At 42.4% G+C, this 21,387-nt stretch overlaps 2 protein-coding genes across 7 annotated transcripts in view; both read left to right on the top strand.

The window, feature by feature from the left end:
- The window catches only part of pleca (plectin a), a 148,948-nt gene that overhangs the window by 51,610 nt on the left and 75,951 nt on the right, over nt 1-21,387 (top strand). The gene's annotated exons all lie outside the window — the stretch shown is intronic.
- Nucleotides 15,471-18,043, top strand: LOC121695448. The gene has a single exon (XM_042076302.1). It carries the CDS (start codon nt 15,579-15,581, stop codon nt 17,376-17,378), a length of 1,800 nt encoding a protein of 599 aa, XP_041932236.1. The 5' UTR covers nt 15,471-15,578; the 3' UTR covers nt 17,379-18,043.

Below are 21,387 nucleotides of genomic sequence, written 5' to 3'. Positions count from 1 at the left end.
TCCCTCTGTGCTGTGAATGTTTTTTACAGTACATTGAATTGTCAATACAGCTGTTACATAAATATGCTTACCGGTTTTCTCCTTGTGTTTTTTTTTTAGGTAAGTTGCTGTTAATGTCCTGCTGTTTTTCCTTGGGTGAGAGAGAGTCCCGTTTTACACAGGTAAAGGTGTGTGTGTTTTCTATGTTCATCATCACCTTTCACTGGATCCTCTGATGTGCATTTGAGTTGTTGACTCTGGGATAATGCAAACATACTTTTCCACATAAACGTGTCTGTGAGATTATTTGTGAAAAGGTAATTGGAAGATTGGAATATACATTATAAAGCCAAATAGGACATGGGTACTCTTGATCAACTTAAATGTCTAACATATCGGACATGTTGAGCATTTTTTTTTTATTGGTCTGAAAAGCCAACATGCCAGTATGACACTCTTCTGGACTGAACATGTCATAACACCTTTGTGTTATGTCCTCAGGATGGAGGGTCACGGAGCAGCATGGTAATATTTATGGCCTAATTGCCATGCTTGCTGAGTAGTAAATCTGGATCCTCAGCGCTTTGTAGCCAGTCAGAATGACTTTAGGGTCATCACATTTTACAGGGTTGAATATTTCTCATTTTTACTGAAGCCTGTGGGCCTTAAATGAGAGAGAAGAGTTTTACTGAAAGCCTCTCTTGAAGTGCAGACCAGGGAGGTATTCCAAGTATGTGGTTTAGTGACAGACCTGGGCAAGTTAACTCAGAATAAGTGGTAAACCTCCTACAACAAGGGATCTTTGTTTTGTTAGGAGAATGAAGCCACACAGCTCTTCTATTAGGAGGTTTACCACTTACTCTGAGTTAACTTACCCAGGTTTGTCACTAAACCATAAGTGGGCTGTTGTGCAAAGAAATTAATTAGGGAGATGATCTGCATCTCCATTTACCAAACGCTATAGTTTTGCTAACATCTCCACTGTTAACGTGAAATATGTCTCCATGCAAGGTAGTGTCAAGCAGCAGTGAAGTGAAAACCTTATCATGCAGGTAGCCAATGTTCACGTCACCTGAGTCAGACAGAAAACGGGCCCTGCTTCCTCTGTTAAAGTTTGTATGCCCCTCCAAAACTGCGTTAAATGGGTATATTTAACAGCCAGAATTTCGAAAATGTCCAGGGGGAGACATCCCCGAACCCCCTGTAATATGATCAGCACCACCTCTCACAAAATACTATCAACGTCCCTGCTACCGGTCCGTCAGATATGCCTACTGTGTCCGGTCCGTTTAGTGAAAAATGTTGCTGTAGACTGTTTGGACAGCAAAGGGAGATTACAGCCTAATAATAAAAACAGCTGCTGGAATTCATTTCTGTGTGGGCCTGAGTTATAATATATGACATAATGTACTACATTTTCATTGTGTGCAATTGTGCACCAGCCTGCACAGTGACAGCAAAGAGAGAAGCGCTGGCTGCACGCGCATGCGCAAACGCGCCCGCGCCCGCGCCCGCGCGCGTCGCGGTCGTCAGGGGGAGGGGGGCCTTTTTTGATATTGTGCACAGGGGCCCATATTTGTTTAATCCGTCCCTGTTTTTAGCGCTCTGTAAATATTTGTCTGTGGTAAGCCTGTATTTTACATGCACTTCTGGTTTGCTTGGAGAGCGTTAGCAGCAGAGGGGCGGCCAAGGCAATGACCGTGTGAGGGACAGGTGTGTCTGACTCATACAGTATTAGACTGCCTGTTAAAGGGACACCAGGCAAGCCTGATGCTTTTTCTCTACGAAACTCCCCCTCGCTCGGTCTGAAGATCTTCTTTTTCTTTGCGTCTTGCGTCAAGGGTTTTCGCTGCTTCTTCGCCGGCTCTGCCATTATACACACGTTTGCAACAATCTCTAGCGTTTCGTTAGTCTGCCTCTGTGCTGTAAACTGATCCTGCTTCGGTCGGCGGTTAGGATTCACCGAACTTGCAAGTGGAATATTCTTCCTATAGGCAGTAGGGGCGGGCGAGAGAGCCTTCATTCACCCCGTAATGAGTCATTTAACCATATACCGACTTATGAAGATGATTAATTAACACGAAAACGTTGTCTGGTGTCCCTTTAAGCAGGGATACTGTTCCTCAAGTCAATATTGGTTAGCAGTTTCTGACTGATGCAACCTTTTACATGCATTACATTAGATGAGCCTACCCACAAACCCCTCTGAATCTCTGAGCTTGAGTATGTGTACTTTCTGTTTGCGTTTTTGAGAAACAGAGAGAGATTGTGCATCTATTTGCAACGGTAAAAGATGTGACACGTGACAAATTCAAAATGTTCAGAATGTCATTTCAGTGGTAGGAATTTATATGTTGGTATTGTTGCAATTTGCTGCTTTGATTGAAAAAACAATAACAGAAATATAAATGGGTACCCTGAAACTCAATGGGTACTTTCTCACTTCTCTTCACATACCGACTCATTCACCACAAGTTCCAGAAATATTTTCACTTATTCACTAAGGCCAACGGTTGTCAAGTCAACTGACGTGAAAAGGATTTTGCATTTACACTCATTTCTGGCTGTTGTGTGAGTTACCATAGCGACGGGGTATTCCTTGCCACCACCACCACCACACCTCGTTTTATTTTTTGACCGCACTGACTCACCGCGCGTGTGTTACGTCTGTGTGTGCGCACGACATTCTCATCTTCCCAGCTGAGATTAATCACCCCCCCCCCCCCCGACTTCCTGTTTGCTGCCAGACTGCTTCCTCTCCCCGTTGCCATGGAGTCCTTCCTGTTTCAGTGTTTTCATTGGATTATAATCCCCTCTCTCACCATCATCAAATAACCCTAATCAGATCTCAGGCAGCTAATGGCTTTCTCTATTTATGTCCCTGTGTGCTGTGGTGTGTCTGGTGCATCCGCTACCAGGGTCGCTAGTCTGCTCCAGGACACAGATGTTCCAGAGACAATAGTGTGTCCTCACTTGTGCTTTGTCATGATGACTAGAGGTGGTTTGTGTTGTTGCCGTTAAAAGAAGTACAGTACCGGTACTTAGCTATAATAGAATGAGAAAAGGCACAATAGTTTTATACTAAAGTATATCGTTTTTTTTTGGCTTTTTGCCTTTATTCAGGACAGTGAAGAGAGAGACAGGAAGTGAGAGGGCGACAGAGGTGGGGTGGGATTGGGTTCGAGTCCAACGCAGATCCCCATGGGCGCTCGAACCCAAATGTGGTACGTGCGCTGTAGCCACTTGTGCCTCAGTGCCCCCAAAAGCCACAATAGTTAAGGTCAGCACAGACACACAAGAGTGGTTGTAGTAATGACTTTAAGGCGGGGATCACACTGACCAGCGGCAAGCGGCAGGTTTCCTAATTGTTCTCTATGATTTGGCAGCGGAACGGTGGCAATGCTGGCGTAACGCTAGCGTTGAACAAGCTGAGCGTTGAACTGGGTTCAACTTTCAAAGCGCAATGTGAGCGTATTCAATTGTCAGTTTGGGCAAACCGTTTGTGTTACTTAGGAACGAGACAGAACTTATTATGGTCTGAGCATTGCGCTACGCTTGCCGCTGGCCAATGTGATCCCTGCCTAAGAGTGTAGTCTAGTATATCATTGGTACAGATTGGAAAAGTGAATGAGAATTGAATATACTGTAGAACAGCATAGCTATAGTCAAGTCAAGTCAAGTTAATTTATATAGCACATTTCATACAGAGGTCATTCAATGTGCTTTACATAAACAAAACCAAACAATAATAACAAATAAAAGCATAGAAGGGCAATATAGTCAAAGAATAGTTAAATGGTAAAGATAATAATAAAAAGAAAACATAAAACACAAGGTAAAATCATTTAAAAATAAAGAATAATTAGTAAGCAAAAGTAGTAAAAAAAGTAATAAAAGACAAAGTAGAATAATTATCAACGCAGATTCAGAATTTGTAACTCGGCACAGTTAGCAGAAAGCATCTGAGAACAGTTTGGTCTTAAGTCTAGATTTAAAACTGGCTACAGTTGGGGCCTTTTTAATGTCATCCGAAAGTTGGTTCCACAGCTGAGCCTCATAGCAGCTAAAAGCTGCTTCACCATGTTTAGTTCTAACTGTAGGTTTTACTAGCAGGTTTTTCACCTGGGACCTGAGAGGACGAGAAGGTGTGTACTGCTGAAGCATGTCTGACAAGTATTTAGGTCCTGCTCCATTTACTGATTTATAAACAAGCAATAGTGCTTTAAAGTCAATTCTGTGACTTACTGGAAGCCAGTGCAAGGACTTAAGAATTGGAGTAATGTGGTCAGTTCTTTTAGTTTTTGTTAGAGTCCTAGCTGCTGCATTTTGTATCACCTGAAGCTGTTTAATAGTCTTTTTAGGAAGGCCTGTGAACAGTCCATTGCAGTAATCAACCCTGCTGGAGATAAATGCATGAATGAGTTTTTCTAAGTCATGTTTTGACATCAGCCCTCTGAGTTTGGCAATATTTTTGAGGTGGTAAAAAGCTGATTTAGTTATCGCTTTCATGTGGCTGTTGAAATTTAGATCACTGTCAATTAATACACCAAGATTTTTAACAGTATCCTTTGCCTTCAACCCTTTTGTGTCAAGGAGAGTGGCAACCCTAAGTCTTTCCTCATTTTTACCAAATATAATTACTTCAGTTTTTTCTTTGTTCAGCTGAAGAAAATTTTGAGACATCCAGGTGTTGATTTGTTCTATACACTGACACATAGATTCAAGAGGACCATAGTCGTTTGGTGATAGAGCTAAGTAAATTTGTGTGTCATCTGCATAGCTATGATATGAAATCAAATTATTTTGAATGATTTGTCCAAGTGGGAGCATATAGAGGTTGAATAATAGTGGCCCCAAGATCGACCCCTGGGGAACACCACAGGTCAAGGACGTTGGTGTTGAGGTACAGTTTTCGATGGCAACAAAGAAGCTCCTTTCTTGTAGATATGATTTTAGCCAACCCAGTGTTCTAGTCTGTGTAGTAAAATATTGTGATCAACAGTGTCAAATGCTGCACTAAGGTCCAGTAGCACGAGGACTGATGTTTTACCTGAATCTGTGTTGAGGCGTATGTCATTGGAAACTTTAATGAGAGCTGTTTCAGTGCTGTGATTTGCCCGAAAACCAGACTGAAAGTAATCAAAATACCCATTTGATTTTGCCAATAAAAGGTAGATTGGATATGGGCCTGTAATTGTTTAGCATGGAGGCATCCAGGTTATTCTTCTTGAGAAGTGGCTTTACAACAGCTGTTATACAGTATAGCTATAGCACACTACAGTGTTCTAGCATCATCTTTAAGTAAACGTGTGACCACGCACATCCCTTTTCACCGTTTCGGATGGGTGCTGGATCAGAGGAAAGACTCCAAAAGTAAAAGAGCGTGATCCGCACACCATATAGCTCCCATGAAAGAGTCAGGGGCTCGAAACGTTGCACGCATAATAAAAAACCTTTCATGGGAGCTATATGGTGTGCGGATCACTCTCTTTTACTTCTAGCGTCATCTTTAAAATAGCTGATAGCTTCTGGAAATGCCTTGTATCACAAGTACTGATGCTAAATTTCTTAACTTTTAATGAAAAGCACCAGATTTTGCACATTTTTGCATTTTGCTGATATGACATGTGTGAGTGGCTTGAGTAGAGAGGTTTCTTGATCCATTAGGCACCTAATTTCAGTTCCAGTTCTCTATTTTGTATCCATTCCCTTTGCTCATCTCTCAATTCTGTGTTATCTTTTGTGGGAGGTACAGTACATGTCATCAAAGTGATGAATGGACTTTTTGGTGTAGCTCCCCTTGCTTTGGAGGAAATGAATACTTTGAATCATTTGGATACTTCAGTCACTGCACGTGGATGAGCATCATAACCCCAAAGCACACCATAACCCCGGGCGCACAACCCACATACACAAACTCACATCATTCCTTTTTTCCACCTTCTATACTCAGACAAGCAAAGATGTATGCTAACACACATAAGCACACACACACACACACACACACACACACACACACACACACACACACACACACACACACACACACACACACACACACACACATACACACACACACACACACACACACACACAGTCACACACAAACACTCACCATTCCTTTTTTCCACCTCCTATACTCAGACAAGCAAAGATGTATGCTGACACACACACACACACACACACACACACACACACACACACACACACACATACACACACACATACATACATACACACATACACACACACCATTACTTTTTTTCCACCTCCTTTACTCAGACAAGCAAAGATGTATGCTGACACACACACACACACACACACACACACACACACACACACACACACGACTTCAATAGTGGATATTCTCAGCAAGGAGGGGATGAGAACTGACCTCTTCTCTTCCACATGATGCAGCCCCTTAACCATTAGGGGTAAACAATTTGGGCTGCTTGTGTGCTTTTCAGTACAAGTGAGTGTGTGAGTGGGCAGTTTATGTGTACATGTATATGCACTGTATGTGTGTACCACAGAGCTACTTATGCTCATATATGTGCATGTACAGTATGTGTATGAATTCTTGTGTGTGTATGTATGTAAGTGTGTGTGTGTGTGTGTGTGTGTTTACACAACTCTATATATAATGCTGGCAATGCAAAGGCATGTATATCCCCCTCAGCATTCTCCCAGCGCAGGCCCGTATAGGTTTTGGCATGCTGCGCTGTGCTTAATGGCCTGGAAGACTCACACGCAGCATAAATTGTTCCCCTTAAAAAAAAGGACACAGGAATTTAGTGTCAGAGCAAGCACACAGTCTGATCGTTTTTAGTGTTTAATCTCTCTATAGTCCTGAAAGGGGTCTTTCAGGGAGCCAGTAGCTTCTCTGCAGCGCAGGCCATGTCTTCGGGTGTTCATGTTGTTCTCCATGGTGATGCGTCCGTGTGGACTATGGCTGACCCCTCAGTGTGTCAGGAGAGGTGGGTATGGGGGTGACATAGAGTGGTGTGTGAATTGTAGGTTGGTTTTGTGTGTGTTCTTATGTGTGTGCATTGAACGAAAATAATCTGGATCTAGACTAGAGGGTCTAGACTTTGGGTTAGGGTTAGGGTTAGTCACGAGACTTTGACATGACTATATAAGCTTGACAAGAAAAGAAAAATGACAAGAAAACACAGCATGAAACTAACAGGAGTGTGACATGAACCATGAACTTGGCTAAGAAAATGAAAAAAAAATCCATAATCTGGCAGGGAATGAAATTCGTGGCAGGGTTTAAATACTGTGACCGATGAGACAAGTAATATCAGGCATGGATAACTCAAAAAATTGAGAACCAGGAAGTGACAGAACAACAGAACAAAACATGGATACATAACATGGGACATTGCACAAACACACATCACCACATGATAGGAACATGGCAAAACACAGAACATATGAACCCTCTTTTGACTGTGACACCTCATTCCATACCTTAGTACCATACTAAAGAGGTGCTGAAATGTCTGAAATGTCATTAATACGTTCAGATAGGTCTATAATATCAATAATACCTTCCCATACAAACTTGGAATTCTACATACAAAACATTCAACATGAAAAAAAAAAAAAAACGCTATTGACAAAACTACTTAAGAGCTGAGAACTGCGTTGGTTGATTATTGCAAAAGTTTTCTTTCAAAGCACCCTTCCCAAGGGGACAGTAAATGATGCTTGGAACCAAATTCCAGGACCCTCTTCTGAGGGCGTTGTCTGTGGGACTAGCTAGCAGCTGAGTTCTCATGAGAAGCAGATAGCTGCAGATAGTGCTCTCCTGCTCTTCTGCTCTCCTGCACTGTGGTGGCTTGTTAAAAATCTGCTGAGTTGCAGGCTGACAATAAACTCCCATCCGGCCCATCATGATCTATTAGTGATGCACGAGTCTCAGGAGGAGAGCGGAAGTGCTCTCTCATATAGCACTCACATATTGGTATTGCCAAAGCAGTCATGCAAAAGATGAGGCATATGTACGGTACTGTACTAGGATCATGATTAGGGATGTAACGGTATGAAAATTTAACCTCACGGTTAGAGTGACCAAAATTATCACGGTTTTCGGTATTATCGCGGTATTTTTTTTTGTGTGTTCAATATGTTCAGAAAGCACTAATAGGCCTACACAAGCTGAAATAGTTTCAAAAAGTGTGACAGCATTTACTATATTACAAAATATATGACTTGGAGTTTGCTATTTCTGTTATATGGATCCATTGAGTGAGACCAAAGTAAGTGTTCAAAATAAAACTTTAGGCTATGGTATTCTCCTGATAACATGAGTGGAATGGATTTAATGTGGACACGCACATAAAAACACGCAGAGTAGCTACATGATACAGTGCATGTTTTGCGGTGAAAATGTTCCGCCTTTTAAAAGCAGGTGTAGCCAAATCCGAATCGCAGGTACAGTAAATCCAGGCTCGGATGAAGCTGGGAAGGATTAAACACACGGTTTCCACACCATGGTAATCATCCGTGATAATCATGATATTTGAAATGAAAACGGTAATTGGTTTACCATTAAGCTTATACCGGTAATCGTTACATCCCTAATCATTATATATAAATGTCTATATGTAGACATAGATTTAAACTTCAATGAAATAAGCATTAAATAAGCAAATACTATCTCTCTCTCTCTCCCTGTCTCTCTCCCTGTCTCTTTCTCTCTTTCTCTCTCTTTCTCTCTCTCTGTCTCTGTCTACCACTGTTTCTGGTTGTCTGCAGCTGTGATGATGCCTCACACAGATGTGTTGTGAAATGCTTGGCTCTTATAAATCTCCAGATTGCGGTTGAATGTCTGGTTTGTCTGAGAGAGCATGCTTTGTCTTTATGATGTCTCCATAAAGCATACGCCCAGTTGTTATTGATTTGAACTAATGAGAACTGCCACAGCATGAAGCCATTTTGAAGCTGAAGCTATGAGGTGAAGTTTGTCTTTGGTCTCCAGTACAGCACAGACAGGGGGCAGTCTACACTGTTTGTCTGCCTGTTTAGTTTACTGAAAGCCAGCCCTTATAGAAAGTGTTCTGCTAATTACTGTTAATTGGTGAAAAGTTTGATGGTGTGGTGATAACAACTTAGAAGATGATGCTTATAGCTGTCCTATCCTACTTTGAATTATGCCTGCAATGTATACGTTTAGATAGATTGCCAGATGTTCAGGGGTATGATATAGCTAATATGTGATTGATTATTGACATTTCACACCACTTCACAGTAAGTAGATATTCTACATAAACACATCAATGACTAATAAATGAAATTACATGCCATTGTATGATAAATGGAGAAGCAATGTAATACTTGACTGCTAAATCAAGTGTCACACCACTTTACAGTAAGTATACTTCACCAGCCAGTCTATAGTTAGTCATTTTCCACTGTCCTGGCAACTCCGCCTTTCTTTCCAACCTGGAGAAGTCCGGGAGTCGCTGGACGCATGAGTCACTCTGTTGGAGAACACAGGCCCAATTGTAAGTGTCTGTGTAAATCACTACTGCTGTTTCCACTGGTGTGTGTGTGTGTGTGAGTGTGAGTGTGTGTTTGGCAAGCCATGCATCTGTCTGCTCTGTCGCCAGTGGCTGCAGCCCTCAGGAGGATTCTGAGTGATGTTTGATGACAAATGTCAGATTGAAGCATTTTAAATTAGATTTTAAATTTGTGTTATGAGAGGACACTGAGTGCCGTTTTTATGGTGGGGTTGAATATGTTTGGGTTGGAATAACCGATGCAGTCATAGTTATGTGCTTCACTTTATTCAAAATGTCTTGGGCTTCTCACAGTACTCCATAGATGCTTTATGTTATTTAAAATCATGCAAAAGCTGTTCATCTCTACTCTTACAAACTTTGTGAATAATGTTATAAAAATATTTTAGACAATAACAGTAATTAACGTCATTGCGGGAAATATGTGTGTCTCTCTCTCTAATTGTGGTTTAGTTGACATTACAATCAGTAGGTATAAAGGCCCATTCACAACAAGAACGATAACGATAACTATAAACAAATATTGTTCTCGTTAATATGAATGACGACGTTCACACATAAACTATAACGACATGAAGAACGATATCGTTGGGGATCACTTTCAGAGCGATTTTGAGAATGATAAAAAGCTAATAGCCAATCAGAACCCATCGAATTTTAGCCGTCACTTTCATTAACACAAGGAGAGACTTTGTTTATTGTTGTTCAGTGTGAACGCTTTTATTGTTAAGGTTATAGTTATCGTTATCGTTATCGTTATCGTTCTTGGTGTGAATGACCCTTAACTGTTACAGTGTCTGCAATTCTGGAGAACCTGATAGTGACTAACAGCCGGCCCACACCAGGGGTGCCACTGAAGTGTTCTGTTCACGGAGTGTAAAAATAGTTGTACAGGACTGGTCTAATTTTTTTTTCAAATGTGCCCACCACCGTCACGTCTGGCGTTGCCAGTTCCATTGAATATAGTGGAAGCTAATTGTTGCAGTTTATGCTCCACCAACAGGGTGCTTTAGTTGCGTGCTCGCTGTAGCCCGGCTGCAAGTGCTTATGGGTCCCAACTGGGATCTGCAGCTTTCCACTAAGTTTTGCATTGTTCTACAGAGGAGAGACCTGTAGCCTCAGTCTGCCACAGTCTGGCACGGTGACTGGAGTCATTTAACTATTCTACTGTGTGTGGTTATGGTTTACTCGTCGAGCAATCTAATCTTGAACTAAACTGACTAAAAAATGAACAACTGTGCATTGTGATTCAGTGTCTCCCCTGCAGGCTTCCTGCTAATGGAAAATGTGATTTAAATGGTAGAATAAGGAGGGAAGTGTGGCAGGTTGGCAGTCTTCAGTGTATCACCAGATAATCACCAGATATCATCACACACACACACACATGCACAGAAGTAGACCAACTCACACGCATGTACCCACAGACACTGAAAGAGAGTCTTTATCTCCCTTGTGTGTGGTTTTATTTTCTCATTTTGTTGTAGAGACATGATACATGGTGGGTGGCGCCTGCGCAAACCCACCCTCACAGTGCCTGCCTTGTCTCTCTCGAAAGACTATGCGCCCCCCTGGCTCTGGCTCGACTGCTGTGTGTGTGCGCGTGTTTGTGTGTGTGAGTGAGGCACGACATCATGTCCTGTGTCCCTTGACATGGAGGCATGCTGGGTATGGAGCGGAAAGCCCCTGATGGAAGTCCCCCCCACAGGGCTGGCCCAGTAGGCTGGTCGGCTGGATATCCTTTATGGCCCTCGACTCTCCTGAGAGGAGCCCCTTTGTGTTCGAGTGGCGCTGTGGAGACGCTCTTCCACATTCACACCGAGTTGAGATGATTTGCTCTGAGGCCTTGTGTCCCCAGAGCGTATAATGCCAAAATGGCAACTTCCTTGGCGCCTAATGAATCTCGGAGTTCTTTCCCTCCTCAGTTCTAAATTCCTCTTTAAAGGAGCCAAAATCAAAACACTGGTGAACGTTCTCAAGACTGCCTAGACGCGAGCCTCTTCTGGGTTGCCAGATGTAATGAAGATTTAGCTAACGTTGGTTGACCTGCAGCTGCTTTAACATTTCTCCAACCATGACCCAGCTACACATTACGGAAACAGTGAAAACAAAAAATACCTCTCTAACCAAGGTAACATATTTAGCTGAAGTTAGCGATGCAGATGAAGTTTTTAGCCTACCTGTCGAGGGGAAATATGGCCAGCTTTGCGTCAGACTTGATATTCTTCGTTTGACGAAGATGTCGCCATCTCAGAAAGGCTCCTCCAATGTCCATATAATTGGTTACTTGTTTTATCAAACAATATTTTTGGTAATTTGCCTGCCTTTCGTAATTCAAAACATAAGCGAAAATTCCGAGAGATTCCGCCCCGTAAATCATTTTTTTTACAGGTGTATATGGGTTATAGTTATGTTGCCAAAAAAGCCATTACTGTACTTCAATTCATCGTGTTTCCTTACTCTCTGACGACATATGGTGATCATTTTTGGAATGGTTGCAATTTATTTTCCATATATTTCCTACATACTGGTCCTTTAATTATTTACGGGGGCTTTTTTTGTCTTCCATTTTGTGAAGTAGGGTCAGCAGAGAGAGGGCAGACATTCTGGCTGTGGTGGAAGAACACGCTCTGTTTTCTCACTTGCATGCCATGCAAGCTAGGACAGTCTGACCCACAGCAACACTTCTTACTTGAAGCATGGCTTGCTTATATTGGAAAAAAGCTACTTTTTATTGGACATACATACTGCTTTAAGCCACTGTTGCTTGTTTTGGCTTGATGATAAAAGAAACAGTACGGATTTCTGGTCGAAAACTTGCAATCTAACTACTGAAAAGGCAAAAATCCACACAAACACCAAGAACAGTACAGTTTGCATTCATGATGCTAACTATTGTTTGTGGTGATGCAGTTGCAGAAGCTTATTTTACATTTTTTTTACATGACTATACCCAGTGAAAATGAATAATAAGATGCTACTAGCACTAGTTGCCTATAAAAAAACAGGCATCAGAAAGTGAGAAATTGACAATGAAGCATGATCGATAAATCAATTAATCAATGAATAGTCTCAGAGTAAAATGTAGATTGATTCCATAATGTCTGTCTTGATGCTCAATCTTGTATCATGTCAAGCTCATTTCCACTAACCTCTGCACATGGTATGAGAACATAGCCTATGTACTTAATGTCAAACACATTGTAGGATGTTTATCTTTGCATTAGTTTGTTTCTTGTTTCTATGGATACAGTTGTAACTCAATGTGCCCCACCTGTGTTGGTCCTTTAGACCAGTGATCTCTAATGAAAGTGTTCCGTCATGGACCTATTCAGACCTATTACCCAATGTTTATAATTAGTCCGTTAAAATGAAACTGATTTCCTTGGTATTGTTTTACTTTTCCTATATTTGTCAGTGTGTCCTGTCCGCACCCTCAGACCAGTCTAAATCAGTCCCAGTCTAATAACACAACATACAGTAAGATATTGCTACTACTACTAATACAGTCCTAAAGGACAAGCAGAATCATTCAATTGACCAGCAATATACTGTGGCACTTGTGAGCACATTTGGGCCTGACAAGTTGAGGTGTGTGTGATAATGACTAGTTAGAGCGGTTAGTTGGTGGAACACTTGGAAGGGGGATATGTTCTTCTCTCCGCTGGAGGCTCTGTGTTGGGTGGGTGCCATATACAGCTCTTTCTTCCACCACCCACGACCCCCTCATGCAGTTAGCAGCGGTCTATTATTGGAGGTTATGTCACTAGGTAGTACCCACTCCAGAAAGAATGTGTACTGTACATACTGTATGTGTGCGTGTACATGTCGTATGTGTCTTTTTGTGCATGGTTGTGTGTGTGTGTGTGTGTGTGTGTGTGTGTGTGTGTCTTTTCTTTTGTATACGTGGTTGTGTGTGCGCAAATTTGCATGCATACAGTATGTGCACATGTGTGAGTATCGATGGAAGTGTGTGTGTGAGTGTGTGTGTGTGTGCACACACGTGTAGATGGGCTGGTTCAGTGTGTGTATTTGTATAAGTGAGAGCGGAAGTCTGTGTGTGTGTTGGTGGATAACTGATGACTTCCACCTGTGTCTGTGTGCTGTCTGCTCCTTGTTGATTAGGCCTCCCACACCAGCACAGTCCAGAGCATACAGGGGCAGCTAACCTAATCACCCTCGAGGGAAGAAATCAGGAGATCTCAAGCACCTCACATTACTCTCTTATTTTTAGAGACAGAGCAACACTGTTGTAATGGCTATGAAGGTTAGTTTTGCTTTGTGGCAGTGTAGTAGTAACCAGGACAACTGGATGATGATCCATAATGAGCCACTGTCTGGGACTAGTCTTTGTTGGGCCAGGGACACACATTACTATATTTTCTTATCTACCAAAAGGAGATTATTTATTATGACCACCGCGCAGCAAAGTGAAGGTCATATAGGTTTAGTCAGAGTTTTTTTTTCCCTCCGGATTTTTTATTTATTTATTTTTTCTTTTGTAATTTTGTGTCAACGATTCCCGGGACACTGAAAGACCGGGGTGCAAAAAAACTTGAAAGGCTTTCAGATATAACCTCCCGAGTTTATGCGGAGGTTTGTCAAACGAAGGTCCTACCCTTCGGGTGATTCAGATATGATGCTAACCTGCGGACCTTATACTGACCTTATACGGACCTATGTGTGAACGACATACACGCACATTACAGAATCTCTGTGTGGTTGTCGAGTGGAGGGGAGCTGTAGAACAACTAGCTAAGTTCGCAGTTAATATGACCGTTTATGTTGTTCAGATATACGGCCCAACCGTTTAACATCCGCAGAACCTCCGGTCTTACACGTATGTCTGAAAGCCCTATTGGTCAACATGTAGCCCAACAAGGATGACATGATGGAACCTTTGTTTTTTGTTTTGATCCATCGCCCTATCCCCGCTGGACTGGACACCCTGAAAGGAGGGTTGGGGCGGACACAGTTTTCTGTGAATATCTCGAGAACTGTAGGGCCTAGGAGGACCACATTTTTATGTATGTTGGTCTCCAGGGGCCATGTCAACACATCCCATACACACACACACATAAATACACACACAAACACAGCACACACGTACACTCACGCACGCACGCACGCACGCACATGCACACACAGAGGCACGCACACACTCACACACACACATAAACAAACTCACACGCAGACACACACAGATAAACACACACGCACAGACACACACACACCCCATTACCCCCCCTTCCACACGCACACACACACACACACACACAAGTACACATGTACACAAAAACAAACACACCCTATGCACACACTCATTTACATACTCATTTACATACTCAAAAGTAGGGGATGGAGTAGGAGATGGAGATAAATGGACAAGCGTGATTTATATATATATATGTTTAGAACAAAGGCTTGGTTGCTTGTTTAGTAATTTCCTCACTACAAACTGACTTCTCGACTCATAGATTCGTCACTCTACATTGAATCTCAACATAGCGTACCCTCTGCGTTCTTGGAGACCAACTGGAGAAAGTGTGAAAGATAATAGCAGTCTCTTCAGGCTCACTATCACAGGCTGTCCTCCTTACTCATGTTGAGTTTGACATGCACACACATGTGTTCAGCCCCCCACTTCTAGCATACCAATAGATATGCACTGAAAAGGGCAATCCAATCTGAGATGCTGAACATACAGTCCTATGTCTCATGTGCAGATACTTTTTTCCCTCTCTCCTGTTCATTTGTCACACACATACACACACACACACACACACACACACACACACACACACACACACACACACACACACACACACACATATCTCTCCTGCTCTTGCTGTGGACACACCCCTTAACTGATTTTCCTCTGGTGTCCAGTGAGATGGGAGGGGCAGTGACGACACCTCTCTGCTCTGCTCTTTTGCCATGCTGACTCCAGTCTGTGCACGAGCAAGCCCAGTCCCTTGCTGAGCGTTGGACAATCAGGCACGAAGAGTCATCGACATTCATCAAGGTGTTCTGTGATCAGGCGTTAAGTCGTAATTGACAACCAGGAGTGGCAAAATGGTGGCTGGAATGCTGATGCCTCTGGATGACCTGAGGTCCATCTATGAGGTCCTCTTCCGGGACGGCGTCATGGTAGCCAGGAAGGACAGGCGTCCCCAGTGTATGCACCCCGACGTCCCAGGTGTATCCAACCTCAAGGTGATCCGAGCGATGGGTTCCTTGAAGTCCGGAGCCTTTGTCAGGGAGACCTTTGCCTGGCAACACAGCTACTGGTACATTACCAATGAAGGCATCGCTCATATGCGAGAGTTCCTGCACCTTCCGTCAGAGATCGTCCCTTCTACCTTGCACAGGGTCCGGTCCACGGCATCAACCCTGAACCTAACCCGTCGGGCAGCCCATGTGCAGACAATTAAGGGTCCCACCTCTTTCATCCCCAAACCAAGAGTCAAAGAAGAGCAGGAAGATCTAGTGGATCGGCAGGGGTACCGATACAAGAAAAGAATCCCTAGCGAACAGGAGGGCCAGCCTGAGAAGATTGCTATGAGCTTTAGAGGCTCCTACACACCCAGCAATGTGGTCACCAGACCTGCGCATTCAGCAACCAGGGAGACCAAACAAGAGTCACCTATCATTAGGAAACAACAGCAGCAGTCAGAAACCTCCAGGCACATTACATTTGAAGAACAGAAGATTTCAGCTGCTGCAAAGCCTGGTTCCTGGAAAACAAACAGAAATATCAAAGCATCTCATTCAGTAGTTGCTCCAACTGAGGAGGCCATTGCAAGTCCATGCGAAACAGTAAAGATGAACATGCCTGCTCCACCTGTGGAGGCGGTAAAAGAAGAGCCATTTAATGCCCAAACTGAGGCTCCACAGCCAGTGAGTGAGACAGTAGCAGTTGAGTTAGTTCAAGAGGACGTGAAAATCCCCAATGATCAGGAACCTACAGATATATGGGATGAAGAGAATGAATCAAAAGACTTGGTGGCACTGGTTGAAGAAGGGGCAAGTCAGCAGGAGGTACAGGAGTCTAAAGAACTTACCACACAAACAGAACAAGAAGAAACCATTGAAGTAGAGCAAGATGCTCCAGAAATATATACCGATGGAGATGTTCCACTGACAGTCTCTCAAATTGTTAATGAACAAAATGCTAGTCAGGTGGTCCAAGAATCACTGCAGCAGATATTTGAGCCCAAAGAACAAACAAAACAAATAGAGACCATGGTGGTTGAGGAGCCGCTTGAATGTGTGATGATGGATGTTTCAGATGCCTCCTCTACTTCGTCCGTTATCTATCATGAGCCTGAAGCTGATGAGCTGGTCGAAGAGGTGACAAAGGATCTGCAGGAGTTGCTGGTGGCTGAAGATGCTGAAGTATTTAGGCAAACAACACATGCAGATACCAAGATGGTTGTAGAGGAAACCATTGATGCAGAATGTGCAGTGATGGCTGAGAATGTTCCACAAGTATCTGTTGCAGATGATTCACTGATTGTGCTCCAAATCCATGATGAACCCAAAGGTGATGGGCAGGTTAATGAAGAGGCTGGTCTGCAGCAGGTACATGAATTTACAGTTCCCCACATCCAGACTGAGCATTTACCTGAACTTGTTGTCCTAGAACCACCAGTGCAGGCGAGTACAAGTACGTCAGCCATAACTTCAGTTGCCTTGGAAGATGCGCTGTCACTCACTACTGTTAAATCCTTGGAGACAGTCTCTGATGGCACGCTCCACCCTCACGTTTCTCCCATGACTGATGCCTGCGTGGATCTCTCTGAGTTTGAGGTGCTAGACACTGACATCTCACATGCTGATGTAAATGTCAGCCCTTCACCAGAGGACTGCTGAATTGTATTGGACAAAATCTGATCCAAACCAGTATTGCTCGTTTTAGTATGCAAGATGTCAAAAAGAGGATAAAACAAGCAGTAAGGAATTCTAGTGGACAACTTGCAATCTAACTGCAATGCATGGAAGCATGCTAACTCTTGTTTGTGGTGATACAGTAGCAGATGTAGGAGATTATTTTACATTTGCGCAGGGTGGTTTGATCAGGACCACAGGACTGCAAACAGTAGCTTAGGTGTTTTTATCTGAATGCATGATAATGCAATGAAAATGAATGGGAAGATGCCTCAAAAAGTGAAAAATTGTTACATGTTGTCATTTTGGACTCGTTCAAATGCATCTGATCTTCCAAATAGTTGAGACATTGTCTGACAATAAAGTATTATCAATCAATCAGTGAATATTATCAGACTAAAATGCAACTTCATTCCACAATGTCTGTCCTGACCCCAGTTAAAGAAAAAATTGTGATCAAGCTCATTTCCACTAACCTCTAAAAATGGTATGAAAACGTAGCCTACGTACTTAATGTCATGCACATTGTAGAATATTTATCTTCGCATTTATATGTTCTTTGTTTCTATGGATACAATTGTAACTCATTGTGTTTCCCCTGTGTTGAACCAGTGATCCTGGTCCCATTCAGACCTATTACCCAATGATCTCTCCAGTTTATAATTAGTCCATTAAAATTAAACTAATTTCTATTAAAACTAGTAAACTAGTAAAACTACTTTTTTTGCTCTTTCTATATTTGTGTCAGTATGTCCTGTTCACATCATCACACCAGTCTAGTCTAATTGCACAGTTGTACAGGCATTCATGACTCCAGCAACAATAAACTACAATAATATACTAGGCCTACTACTTACAGTGGGGTTCTAATGGACAAGCAGAAGTACTAATTTGCCCAGCGTTACATTTTGGCTCTTGTGAGCTCATCTAGGTCTGACATGTTGAAGTGTGTGTGATGGAGACAAGTTAGAGCGGGTAGGTGGTGGAGCACTTGGAAAAGGGATATGTTCTATACAGCTACCCCAGCCCAAGGGGGCAGGCGAATTCCCGGAAGTAGAAGAATCGACGTAGGCTGGAGGGACCACCTCTCTGCTAACTCCCATAGAAGCCCATTCATTCTAGGATTTTTTTTAAATACCATAACTTCATATAACATATATCCTGCGCCGATATTGTAGCTTCTGTGTAATCTACATAAACACTACAAAGGAAAAACAGACTCCACTACCTCGTCCGTAACGTTGGTTACCCGTAAGAAGAATGGTTAGCTTGTTCGGTTGGAGGGAAGCTAGCTTTGACGTAATCTCTCTTTCGCGCCGTAGGGAGATAACCGTATTGTTTGGATAAGAAGCTCAGTCCACCTTACTGTCTATGACGGTAACTCATAAGCAAAACCTAGCATACACGACCGTATGTTAAGGTAAAGCATTACACAGAGGCAACCTAATAATAATTAAAAAAAAAGTAAACCTAATTTTTTTAAAAACGGCACTAATCATTTCAGAGGTTTTCGATGGATTGACCGTAGGTCAGAAAAGTGGAAAGAAGATCAGCTTCAAGGCTATACTGTAACTTTTTTGTTTTGTTTTAGCATGACTGTTTTTGAAGATGATCATGTGTGGTAGCTTCAACATTAACACGACTTGGTGAGGATGATATTAATAATAATACATAAATAAATGTTTAACTTTGATGACTTTGAAGGCGAAGGAAGTGTGAGAAGAATTTCTGTGTATCTATCATATGAGTTACAAGATTCAGTTCGATGGCTAACTTCACAAAGTTAAGTGTGAGTCTGCGCAGTACTGAGGGGACCAACTGAAAAATCGTTCTATTTGACTCAGTGCCCTCCCATTGAAAACGACGGAGTCTGTTCGTCCATTTCTTTTACTGTCTATGCCCCAGCCCCTCACATGCAGCAGTGGTCTATTATTGGAGGCTGTGTCACTAGGTAGTACCCTCTCCTGACAGGGAGTGTACATATGTGTGCGTATTCGTACCGTGTGTGTCTTTTTGTACATGTGTGTGTGTGTGTGTGTGTTTGTGAGTGTCTGTTCTTGTGTTTACATGGTTGTGTGTGTGTGTGTGTTTGTGAGTGTCTGTTCTTGTGTTTACATGGTTGTGTGTGTGTGTGCAAGTGTGCATGCATGTGGGTGTTTGTGGGTAAGCATGGAAATATGTTTGTTTGTGCTTTGTGTGTGTAGATAGGCTGGTACAGTGTGTGTATTTGAATATAGTTATGTTTATGGACACGTTTTGTCCAAAGCAACTTATAGTACTTACATTCATTGAAAGTTATAGTTTCAAATCAAGTTGGAAAAACCTACATTAAAGCGATGGTTCGGAGTAATTTCACCCTAGGGTCCTTTGCACCATGACCCTGAGCCAAACACTCTCCCAAAGCCTGTTTTCCCTTGGTCGAACCCTGGTCGAGTAGCGCTGTCAGAAACTAATGAGTTTCTGCAGTCGTAATGGTACCAACTTTTATCTCGTAAATTACCCCACTAATAATGCCCTGAATGGTATGAAACTTCTACAGTAGTACAACTATGTTCTTTACTCATAAAACGAGGCATTGAAAAGTTTGTAAATACACCAGGAGTTAACTAACACTTGCCTGAGGGATGCTACTATCTGCTACTAATACCGCTGCGTCGACGTTACTTCCGTGATTTGGGAAAAGCCCGTAAAAGTCCTGGCAGGAAGCATGCATAAGGATGTAGATCCAGGAATGCACTAATATTTTGTTTGGAAAAGCCCGTAAAAGTCCTGGCAGGAAGCATGCATAAGGATGTAGATCCAGGAATGCACTAATATTTTGTTCGTAGTACCAGTTTGCAACAATTATTAGTTAACACTAAGTTGTAAACACTTTCACTTTCTGCAGTCGTAATGGTACCAACTTTTATCTCGTAAATTACCCCACTAATAATGCCCTGAATGGTACGAAACTTCTACAGTAGTACAACTATATTCTTTACTCATAAAACGAGGCATTGAAAAGTTTGTAAATACACCAGGAGTTTATTTAAATAACACTTGCCTGAGGGATGCTACTATCTGCTACAAATACCGCTGCGTCGACGTTACTTCCGTGATTTGGGAAAAGCCCGTAAAAGTCTGTGTCTGTGTGTGGTGTGTGTTGGTGGATAACTGAAAACTCCCACCTGTGCGTGTGTGCTGTCTGCTCCTTGTTGATTAGGCCTCCCACACCAGCACAGTCCATACAGGGGCAGCTAACCTAATCACACTCGAGGGAAGGAATTAGGAGATCTCGAGCACCTCACATTACTCTCTTATTTTTAGAGACAGAGCAATACTGTTGTAATGGCTATGAAGAGCTCTTGGTTTTTATGTTTACTCAGTGTGCTAATAACCAGGACAACTGCATGATGATGTTCCATAATCAGCTACTGTCTGGGACAACTCCTTGTTAGGCCACTCAGCCACAGACATTACTGTATTCTCGTATCTCCCCCAAAAAACTTATTTTATTATTTTTTCTCTGTTGCTTCCAGCAAGCCAACTGATAAACATTCTATTGTGAGTCTTAATACTTACAATGGTGAATTGATGATGCTCTTAATGCGGTTAAACCTTGTTCCTTTATTATTTAGTATGTTGTAATCCATTATTAACAAGTCCTAATCAAATGTCTGAACTTACATGCGTGTGGCAGCTTACAGTGATGCTGCGATTTCTTTACAAACTCATTCACACATTCAGACTGAATTAAATCTTGACTTAGCGTACCATCTGGATTCCTGGAGACTGAATGGAAAATGTGTGAAAGATAATAGTGGTATCTTCAGGCTCACTCTCACAGGCTGTCCTTACACATGTTGAGTTTGACATACACCCACATGTGCTCAGTCACCCATGTGCTGCAAACTATCAGACATTAGGAGACAGATGCTTGGAAAAGGGCAATATGGGAATCTGATCACAGATGCTGAACATGCAGTCCTATGACCCATGTTCAGATACTGCTATT

This window comes from Alosa sapidissima, chromosome 21 (assembly GCF_018492685.1).
Source record: "Alosa sapidissima isolate fAloSap1 chromosome 21, fAloSap1.pri, whole genome shotgun sequence".
Taxonomy (NCBI): Eukaryota; Metazoa; Chordata; class Actinopteri; order Clupeiformes; family Clupeidae; genus Alosa; species Alosa sapidissima.
This window is presented reverse-complemented; position numbering and strand designations above follow the sequence as displayed.

Excerpts from the sequence above, each read along its gene's own strand:
- LOC121695448 (XM_042076302.1), top strand. The coding sequence starts at position 15,579 with ATGGTGGCTGGAATGCTGATGCCTCTGGATGACCTGAGGTCCATCTAT.